Source organism: Habropoda laboriosa, unplaced genomic scaffold, assembly GCF_001263275.1.
Source record: "Habropoda laboriosa isolate 0110345459 unplaced genomic scaffold, ASM126327v1 scaffold72, whole genome shotgun sequence".
NCBI classification, from domain to species: domain Eukaryota; kingdom Metazoa; phylum Arthropoda; class Insecta; order Hymenoptera; family Apidae; genus Habropoda; species Habropoda laboriosa.
Genome location: NW_017100188.1, coordinates 372683 through 382407, shown reverse-complemented (window position 1 = coordinate 382407; position 9725 = coordinate 372683). Strand labels below are relative to the sequence as shown.

At 35.8% G+C, this 9725-nt stretch overlaps 6 protein-coding genes across 6 annotated transcripts in view; 4 read left to right on the top strand and 2 right to left on the bottom strand.

The window, feature by feature from the left end:
* Positions 1-606, top strand: part of LOC108579796 (potassium channel subfamily K member 18-like) — a 4644-nt gene extending 4038 nt beyond the window's left edge. Inside the window, exon 5 of the mRNA XM_017943407.1 lies at positions 156-606. Coding sequence (XP_017798896.1) covers positions 156-268 — 113 coding nt within the window. The 3' untranslated portion in view covers positions 269-606. The remainder of the gene's footprint in view (positions 1-155) is intronic.
* Positions 607-2416: 1810 nt separating this feature from the next.
* LOC108579741 lies at positions 2417-2907 on the bottom strand. Its single transcript, XM_017943349.1, has 2 exons — positions 2667-2907; positions 2417-2553 (listed from the first exon to the last, which is right to left on the bottom strand). The coding sequence occupies exons 1-2, from the start codon at positions 2905-2907 to the stop codon at positions 2417-2419; spliced, it is 378 nt and encodes a 125-aa protein (XP_017798838.1).
* Positions 2908-3575: 668 nt separating this feature from the next.
* Positions 3576-4236, top strand: LOC108579797 (probable 39S ribosomal protein L23, mitochondrial). The gene is made up of 3 exons (XM_017943408.1): positions 3576-3589; positions 3707-3980; positions 4081-4236. The coding sequence occupies exons 1-3, from the start codon at positions 3576-3578 to the stop codon at positions 4234-4236; spliced, it is 444 nt and encodes a 147-aa protein (XP_017798897.1).
* A 192-nt stretch (positions 4237-4428) lies between these two features.
* Positions 4429-5487, bottom strand: LOC108579816 (uncharacterized protein CG13380). Its single transcript, XM_017943431.1, has 3 exons — positions 5363-5487; positions 4644-4841; positions 4429-4500 (listed from the first exon to the last, which is right to left on the bottom strand). Exons 2-3 carry the CDS (start codon positions 4824-4826, stop codon positions 4429-4431), a joined length of 255 nt encoding a protein of 84 aa, XP_017798920.1. The 5' UTR covers positions 4827-4841; positions 5363-5487.
* Positions 5488-6318: 831 nt separating this feature from the next.
* Positions 6319-8340, top strand: LOC108579814 (probable tubulin polyglutamylase TTLL1). The gene is given in 9 exon segments (XM_017943429.1): positions 6319-6386; positions 6551-6682; positions 6893-6955; positions 6957-7117; positions 7184-7370; positions 7442-7643; positions 7715-7945; positions 8009-8118; positions 8205-8340. Coding segments are annotated over 9 exon segments (1290 nt in total).
* A 635-nt stretch (positions 8341-8975) lies between these two features.
* LOC108579812 (atrial natriuretic peptide receptor 1) overlaps positions 8976-9725 on the top strand; it is a 10525-nt gene continuing 9775 nt past the window's right edge. Inside the window, exon 1 of the mRNA XM_017943423.1 lies at positions 8976-9075. Within this exon, the coding sequence (XP_017798912.1) occupies positions 8976-9075 (100 nt within the window). The remainder of the gene's footprint in view (positions 9076-9725) is intronic.

Genomic DNA, 9725 nt, shown 5'->3' with positions numbered 1-9725 from the left:
CGGGCATCTTGACCACTATGCATAACCCCTTCACTAAGAAACAATACTCCACAAAACAATGAAATAAAGAAATATAAATAAAATAACAATAAAACCTTATATCATAATCCTGAAATCACCACAAACCTCCATAACCCATCTTACTTTCTGCACAGGCGCAAGTTCTGGGCTCAAGGTCGACCTGGACGACGGTGGAGGCATCAGCGACTCGCGGTTGTCGGAGCAAGAGGAAGAAGGAATCGCCATGTCCATGGTGCCAACATCCTGACAGCATCAGGTCAGGAGTCCCGGGGACGGGAAGCTCCTGGCCCACTCGTCCAACACTGCCATAAAACCATCACCTGGCCATCATTCCCTACCGCGCAAGAAGACACCATCTGAAACGAGAAACTCATCGGGTCAACAATTTCAACGCGCCCAATCGTTAAGACGCAGTTGTCTCTCGCCAACACAATACCATCATCAACAACATCATCAACATCGTCAACAAGAGAGCACATCTCTACACTTTGAATACTTCGTGCCAAGAAGCGTCAGCGAGTTCAATTTGGCCGCTGCAGCGGTCACAGACATGGCGGTACCACCACCACCTCCCACTTCCGTTCTCCGGCCACCCGCAGCCATAACACCTCCAGTAGCTTCAACCGCGAATCAATCCACCTCGTCGAATCAATCACGTCTGTTAGAATGTTCTGGTACAGCAACCAGAAGTCGTGAGAAGATGGTCACGTTCGAGGATGAAGGTGTCAGTTGCGCCACTTCCACGCCGACCAGGAAGAACGTGTCCGGGCTGGATAACGTTTTCATGTGACGCTGCAATCATGGGTGTTCTTGTGAATCGAAGATCGAGAAAATTATATGGATGAGATGGCTGGAGGGGAGAATTTGGTTCTCTGTGAAATTGAATGGGAATGAAGTTTACTTGGAGGTTCATTGGATGATAATGGATGAGTGTCGATGGGAGGAGATTGATATGAATTATTATAGTTTATAGGGTTCCTCTTGTGTGTAATTGAAAAGGGTATATAAATGGTCATTTTGGTACGAATGGAAATTGGTACGTTATAGATTTTCAGGCGCTAAGACACTAATAATAAGAGCAACGAAGGTGTCTAGGAGGATTCGATGGTTCTGGAGGTCCGCCACGATGAAAGACACTAGATTTCTACCGTTTACATTATAACTAACGTTACTGTAACACTATTTAATACACTTATCGCTGCTGATACTCTTCTTCTTACCATTATCGTTGCTAGATTACGCGAATTCACGTTGTGTGAGTTGTGTGGATTATCATGATGTACATGTACCGCGTCGCCTCTTCTCTCTGGTGTACATCTCTTTCTCTCGAGGTGATCGTATTTTTTTTTATTAATTTTATACTTGACAGAAGTTCATTTTGTATTTGTTCCTTGAGTAGACGCAAAGGTATGTACCGGGTGTACCAGAAGAAAGAGGTGACGTAACAAACGAAAGAAAGACACAGCCTTAAAATGAAAACAAGCGCCGGACAAGGCGGCGGTTCAATTAATATTGTTACGAAAAGACAGATAAATATAAAATATAGGGAAAAAGACGTGCACAGCCACGGGACGGTCTGTCTTAGTGTAAACCGTTTATGGTGACTTGTTTAATCGAACGTCGAACACCGCTTAATTTTAATACGAGATCGATATGCAAGTGTACGAGTAAAACTATCCATGTAAGTGAGTGGTGACGAATTATCATTGGAGGGAGGAAAAAATGTTTCATAATGGACCAAGTCCAGTCTTTACAGAAAAAAAGTGGCGAAACTTGTGAATCGTCAGGCTGGATCGAGGCTCAACGAGTGTTCAGATACGATGTTTGTACACCTGTTTCTTTCCTGACGTTCAATGAATTTTCATTAAACGGAGACAAAGTAAAAAGTATCGAACAATGAGAAACTCGGACTTGGTTCTTTGTAGCTTTGAACCCTTGAACTGGCATAACGGTGTTTAAGAGGGCTAAGTATAATAAAAAGGAAATCAATGACGTTTTTTCTTGCTTCACATAAAACGAAAAAGAAATACACATTTCCAGTTTACATCACGCCTTCTCTGTCTCATTCCACCTTATCTTTTTTTCAGCCCCTTTTTATTTTATTTTTATCACTAGACAAATATGGCGATTACTGTGGTGAACCTGAATTCCTCTGAAGAATCAAAGGTAAGAGATTTTTACTTTTTATACTATAGTATTATTTTTTAATTAAATTTAAGTAAGTCTACGTTTATTAGAAAATATAAATTCGTTTTATTTTATGTTCTATTGCTAGATTGTTTATTGACGATTTTTCAATCACTGTGCAATTCAATTTTTTCAAGTTCATGCAGTAAAAAATATGTCACTTCAGTAGCTACCCATAAAGTTTATGATTTTTCCGAACGATATACATTTATAAATTTTCTTCGTCATCCTCCTCACAATAATCCCAGTCCTCTTCTTGCAAAGCTGGCCTAACCAATGATGGTGGCGCCCTCTCTTCCGGTTTCGAATCGGTATTAAAACCGAGAGACAAATTGTAAAAGAACCCTATGAAAGATAGCAGTTTAAAAACCATTCATGAAAACCTAATATCCAAATAATCTTCCTACAAATTATTTTCTTTCAATATCAAAATTTATTTTTAAACAACATAAAAGAACCTTTTATCTTGCTCAATAGATCTTGGCCACATTTTGCGTTGTCACATTCCACTTCCTCTGCCTCTTCTTCATCCGATTTCTGTATTACAGTTTGGTAAAACGTCAGGCCAATGTCCATAGCGTGGTTAATTATAAATTGAACAGTACAATGAACCATAATGAGTAATATCGGTAAACATAAAGTAGTTTCTACATCATCCAAGAAGAGATTCAACCACTCTGGTAGCAAATCGCAGCTCATCTTCGATTAAGAATGTTTCCGATGGAATTCCTTGAACGTTCAATCTAACCCACGAGAGTGAAATTGTTTTTAACGTAAAAGTTTCCGATTTCCTAAAACGTGTTTCGTTGTCAAAGTGGACCCGTATTCGAAGCAATTTCGTGAACCATATTCTTGTCAATTTAGCCAAAGAAAGAAATCATTGCCGAAACACACTTGGACGTCTTTTTTACAGCACTGAATGGGTTCAAAAGCTGAATGTTTAGCAAAATCGATTATCGAATCGATTCGAGTCACGATTCCGCCACGGCGCGAAAAAATAAAAGATTGGAAATCGAAAATATGCGATGCAAATCAATATAAACAAAATGAACATGTTCAAGTATTCTTATTAAAAAATGCATAAATACTATTACAGCCATATAGCATAAAAGATTAAACAGGAGTGAATTAATATCGATTTTAATTAAACGTGAATAAAATTTGAAAATATGGAATGTATTAAAGTTGGTAGCGTAACCTCTACCGCCATCTACAATCCATCAACAAAAATTAACTCAACCTCAATCATATTATGAATTAACTATATAATTTTACTTACATATAATAAATATTTAGTATACAAAAGATTTAAATAAACAAATCATTAGAATTTGAAATATATTTTAAGTTTATTCAACGAAAATAAAATGTCAACTCGTTGGTAAGTGTGCATTGCTCTTACGAAAGAGTAGCATTGATACTTGTGAAAGCATCTAAAAAATATAATCTTTATCAATTGTTTTATAGTTTACTGATATGATTTTTATTTATGTTACAGGTATCCTCTTTATCAGAAAGGTAACCCACAGCTTAGAGTGTTTCTTCCAAACTTCTGGTTAAAACTTGTAAAGCCAGAACGTAACCAACCAAACAATATAATACAATTTCACTGTTCAATGGAAATGACAAGGTTTGATGTAAAAAATTACTTAGAAAAAATCTATGATATACATCCCATTCAAGTGAACACCAGGATTGCTCTTGGAAAAACACATAAACCAACAAATTTTGTTGTCAAGGATGATGATGTAAAGATAGCTTATGTTACGCTAGTAAGTATTAAAAAGTATTAAAACATTTGTTGAAATAAACATTCTGGATATTAAATAATAGATTACATATTATGAATTAATACATTTGCTATAATTGCAGCCTAAAGGTGAAACATTTACATTTCCTAATGTATTGCCTGAAGATAACACAGATAAATCGCAGTTGAAAGAAACAATGAATGAACACAAAAAAAATTTCCAAGATTTTAAAGGAGATTCTAAAATGCCAGGATTTCCTACTTGGTTTAAGGTATAATAAATTTGTTAGTCTGATAAGAAAATAAATAAAGTTTAATCAAATCAATTTGTATTTATTCCTTTTTATACTCTTCATTGATTACAATAACTTAAATTGATACTTTATCATCACATTGAAAATAAATTTAAATAAAGAAAATAGATATAAAAGATGTCTACATGTTATAGATATATGTAGTTTTTTACGTGTTTAATATTCACTTAACATGAAACCATAGGATTTGCATTGGGGACATTGTGCAATGTCAAATAAAAAAACTATCTGAAAGGATAAAAAAAATTATCAAAACAAATTAACTAAAAATCATAAAGGTTAACATTAAAATTTAATAAAAGGAGAATGCAAATGATCTCTTTCAATTCATACTACTACACTTAAAAACATGTTATATTAATGTAACACACCTTTGGATGAACAGGGCAGAAATAACGCACTCTGCCCTTTGTCCAATAGCCACAAACATTGCATAGCACAAAACAGTGTGGTCTGTCACAAAGGCATTTGTTGTGAGGTAAATAGCTTTGAGCTATTCCTCTTCCCCTACCCACTCTCACAGTGTTTTTGTCAGATATAGAATTGAGATTCATTTTAACTGTTTCTACCTAATTAAAGTATTCAACGTTTATTACAAGTGTAATTACTCAATAAACAACACACAAAACATACGAAAATTATTCTTATATTTATTTAAAAATACTTAGCAATCAGAACAGGGAAAAACTTATGCAATTTTAATTAATACTCTCTATCCTGCATGCCTGCATTTATAATTGAAATGTATAGTTAACGAAAGACGTATCTGGAATCGTAAATTCATGACACAAATTCCAATGTGCAAATATGATTCACTCGTTAAGAGTCGCGACGCTTTTGGTGCTCTCGAGTAGCGTTTAATTTCCGGTTCGCTAGTAATAATCGTCTCTTTGTGCCTCGCTTTTAACGCTTAATTCGCGACGCTTTAACAAAATAAAACTGTACTTTCAACTATACGTTTACCATTTATAAATGGACACATGTTACGATCACGAAAAAAACTTTTATTCGAAACTTTCAAATCAACCAAAAAGTACCCGTCAACACCTATCGTCGTTCTACTGTTTTTCTTTTCCGAAGTTTTGAATACCTTCTTATGTTTTTACTTCTTTTGGATGTATATATACGTTGTTTGGAAATTAACCGTGTTTTGCAATGCGGCTGATCGTAAATCACTATTATGTACTTTGAATGATTACTTTCGCACGAATACACACCAATATGACAGAAAGATGAGGCAAAATCGTGAAATCATCTGTATATAATAGCACAACTTCAGGATATCACAACTTTGAAATGATTTTTTCTTTAGATAAAAGATACTGCACAATCGCGTACGTCTTACCGGTCGACACGCTGACGCATTTGTGGCACGTGAATGTTCGACCGACAGAGGATAAAAAAAAAATAAAGGAGCAGTAAACACTTGAATCCGACCCGTCGTTGTTTACCATGAATCTAACAATTCGAGTAGGGTCGAACGTGGATCTGTCGCAATATAACCACAATAGATCCTTTGTCTTGCAAGATATTATTTTCTAAGGAAAATAATCGAACCCTTCAAAATTATGATTAATTTGCGATCAAAAGGATATTATAACGCTAGTAAACATGGCAAGAAGGTAAAATAAAATGATAATTGATAATTAACCATGCATCGATTTAATTCAGCGTTTTAAAAACTAGCAGTACTAATAACATAGTATTGTTAGTACCATAATAGATTGGAAACCCTATGATTATATTGAAATGGTACAGTCAATGTTAAAATGAATTATAGCTATATATTATAAAGGAATGTAAGCACAACTACGTGTTGTAAAATAGATAAATTTTAAATACACGCGAATCATGCTGGAAAGAAAGTAGGACAATAAATAATACCGTAAATTGAATGTGGAATATTGACCAACCATGACAAAATTAAATTTTGCTTTCAAATTACATTTGCTACATTATTATCGCATTCCTCGTGCGCGGGAACGTGAAATGTTCAAAATTCGTGTATCCACGGTGAATCGATCTAACTGACGGATAACAAAACGAATGGCGTCGGGTACTGTTACGGAAAGTAAACGTGTGACAAATTTAAGTGTGACTACCAATTATGGCAGGTAAAAAGAAAACAGCAAAAAGGGTGTGATTAAAAATTGAAGAATCAAACATAAATTTAAACCAATAAAAATGAAGAATCATGCGACTGGGGGAGGGATTGTTTCAAAACTAGCGATTAGCCGTCTTTCTCTTTTTCTTTTAGAAAAGTTCTAAACGTTTACAGAGTATCGGCAAGTGGAACGGAGAAGATCAAAGTCTCGTTCTGCACAGATGTGGACAAGTCTGTGATAGTTCATAATTTCGAGAAGAGGGGATGGGTTCAAGTTGGTCCTGAAGATGACTGGAATTTTTATTGGTAATAATTATGTTTTTATAGAGGATGTCTAAGCATCAACCGAACATCTAAATATCTCATCTGCTTCTAACGATATGAAAAATGTTTAAAACATAATTCGAACAATATCGAAGGATACCTTTTTTACGGTCACTTTTTTCGAATTTTTTACACAATGTACAAGAAAGAATAAAAATTTCTTTAGTGACTTTAAAGATGCTACTCTTATAGGGCTGTCACACAATCGTGCAGAAATATATTCAGCGTGGAAACCGGCTACAGAATGGACGACAACAAATCATTACGAGTTAACACGGAAGGACCTTTTAGTGAAGAATATAAAACGTTACCGTAAGGAATTGGAACGCGAGGGAAATCCACTGGCAGAAAAGGGAGATATTCCAGGAAAATATCTTTATCTCGATTTTATTCCAGTCACATTCGTTTTACCTGCAGGCAAAGTATCATTCGTGGAATTATTATTATAATTAAAATGCTTAAAACGATGTGACATGTCTGTAGATTATAACATGTTCGTGGAAGAATACCGGAAGTCGCCGCAGAGCACGTGGATCATGAAGCCATGCGGAAAATCACAAGGTGCTGGGATATTCTTAATTAACAAATTAAGTAAATTGAAGAAATGGTCTCGAGAAGCAAAAAACCCATTCAATCCTAATCTAACCAAAGAATCATACGTAATTTCTAGGTAAAAAGGAAAATAACTTTACATTTATCTAAGTTAAAGCTAATTCTTTCATTTTTATTATAAACACACAGATACATTGATAATCCACTCTTGATTGGAGGCAAAAAATTTGATCTTCGATTATACGTTCTTATTACATCCTTTCGACCGTTGAAAGCTTACTTGTTCAAGCTTGGATTTTGTCGTTTTTGTACGGTGAAATACGACACCAGTATTCAAGAATTAGACAACATGTACGTTCATCTTACAAATGTATCCGTGCAAAAACATGGTGTAAGTAAATTTTGATTTTTAATTAATGAAACAGGCTGCATAAATGTTTAATAAAAATATTCCTATTACAGGAGGAGTATAATAGCAAACACGGTGGAAAATTAAGTGTGCACAATTTGAGACTGTATTTAGAGAGCACGCGTGGAAAAGCGGTGACTGAAAAGTTGTTCGCAAATATCACTTGGTGTATTGTACACTCTTTGAAAGCTGTCGCCCCGGTTATGGCGAACGATCGACACTGTTTCGAGTGCTATGGCTACGATATCATAATCGATAACGATCTAAAACCATGGCTCATTGAGGTTCTCTTACAATCGTAGCCGAGTTTTTTAACACCATTCCAACTAATTGGTTTCCATTTTCAGGTGAACGCGTCTCCGTCTCTGACCTCCACGACGGTGAACGATCGAATTCTGAAATACAAATTAATCGACAACATAATATCGATCGTCGTGCCTCCGGATGGAGTGCCAGAGTAAGTCTCACGTTTGCCCCTGTGAAACGAGGCTTTTCAGCTTTTAATTAAAAACACGATTGTTCTCCAAAAAAAAAAAAAAAAAGTGTAAAATGGAACAAGTGTCCGCCACCGGAAGCACTGGGGAATTTCGAGCTGCTCTTGGACGAAGAGCTGTGCGCTCAAGAGGACAAGGAATTCTCGTCCGGAAAGTATCGTGGCTTGTCGAGCAAGTGGAAATAAACGGTCTCCCGTTGTTCCTGAATAAAGTAGAGAGGTTAATAATAAACGGACCAGCCTGTTTTCCCTGTAATAGTTATTCCATGGATCCTGCTTTAGATTAAATGTATGCCTTAGATCAAATATCAAGAGAGGAGGTTCAGAATAGGCGAAGCATGCGTAGAGGCAACAGGCACGGCTGCTCCGAGCGTTCCCATCGTCAAAGCGCATGAACCAAATCTTCGAAATGCATATATTACGTCCAGTTTATTTTTCCTCGTGCACGCCACTATTTATCGTAACTCTTCTGTGATTCGCCGGAAGCAAACAGCACACTCGTCAGAATTACTTGTAAACGTAAAAATTGTGAGACAAAAGGAGCGACGAAACGACACGAGCGCGTTATGTCAATCGGTATATAAGGGTGAATCTTCCCCGGGGAAGGTTTAGATGTGTTCTAACCGGCGTTACGTTAGCGTGATTCACATTGTACAGTGATTGAATCGTAATAAATATAAATAAACAATATAAAGAGAAAAAAAACGAATTTTGCTTATTGTTATTAGAATCGTATGATTTTCATTCGAATCCGATTAAAATTTGATCATGTTGATTGAAGATAAAGTTTCATGTTGTTAATATAATCGTGACTAGGGAGAATGGAGAGTAGTCCACTCAAACAGGTGTTATTCGTGGGTACTAAGTTCCTGATAATCGCGGTCGTTTCTCAAACGCTGTGCTCCGTCGACGTTTCACCAGGTAAGATTATATTTAATCAAGTATTATATTATCAAATAAACTTCAAGTGAAATTAAAATTAAAAAGAAAATATTTGATATTATTTACCAAGCACTGATCACAACACGCTTACAAAATAAAAGTTAGAAAATTCAAAATTCAAAAATATAGCATCGACAGAATTGCACGTCCCTTTCAGAGACCCTTTCTAATATTTCATCTATTATTAATGAATTACCGATGACAAGAGAAAATTAAAAAAATGAAAAATACAAAAAATATAGCGTCGATAGTATCACGCGTTCCCTTTCAGCGACCCTTTTCTCGGTGTCGCGGGCAGTTGCGCGTATGAATGCAATCATCATACTTTCTGTGCGATTTGTTTCGACGGCTGACACAACGACGACTCCTTCTACTCGTTTGAGTCTCGATTCGGATGACGTCTGACGTTTCCCATGAAACGTTCGAACGTCCTGATTTAATTCATTAATTTTCAATCGCGATTGTCGTTTACCGAAATCCTACAGTAGGATTATTTATCGGTTTCGTTGGTGGTTGTCGGTTTCATAATTATTTAAGACTGAAAATAGCAAATCAGTGTAAATTATGTTTGTCAACTTATAAATGTAAAGTATAAAAACGGTGGAAAATATAATTAATAATTGATAAAT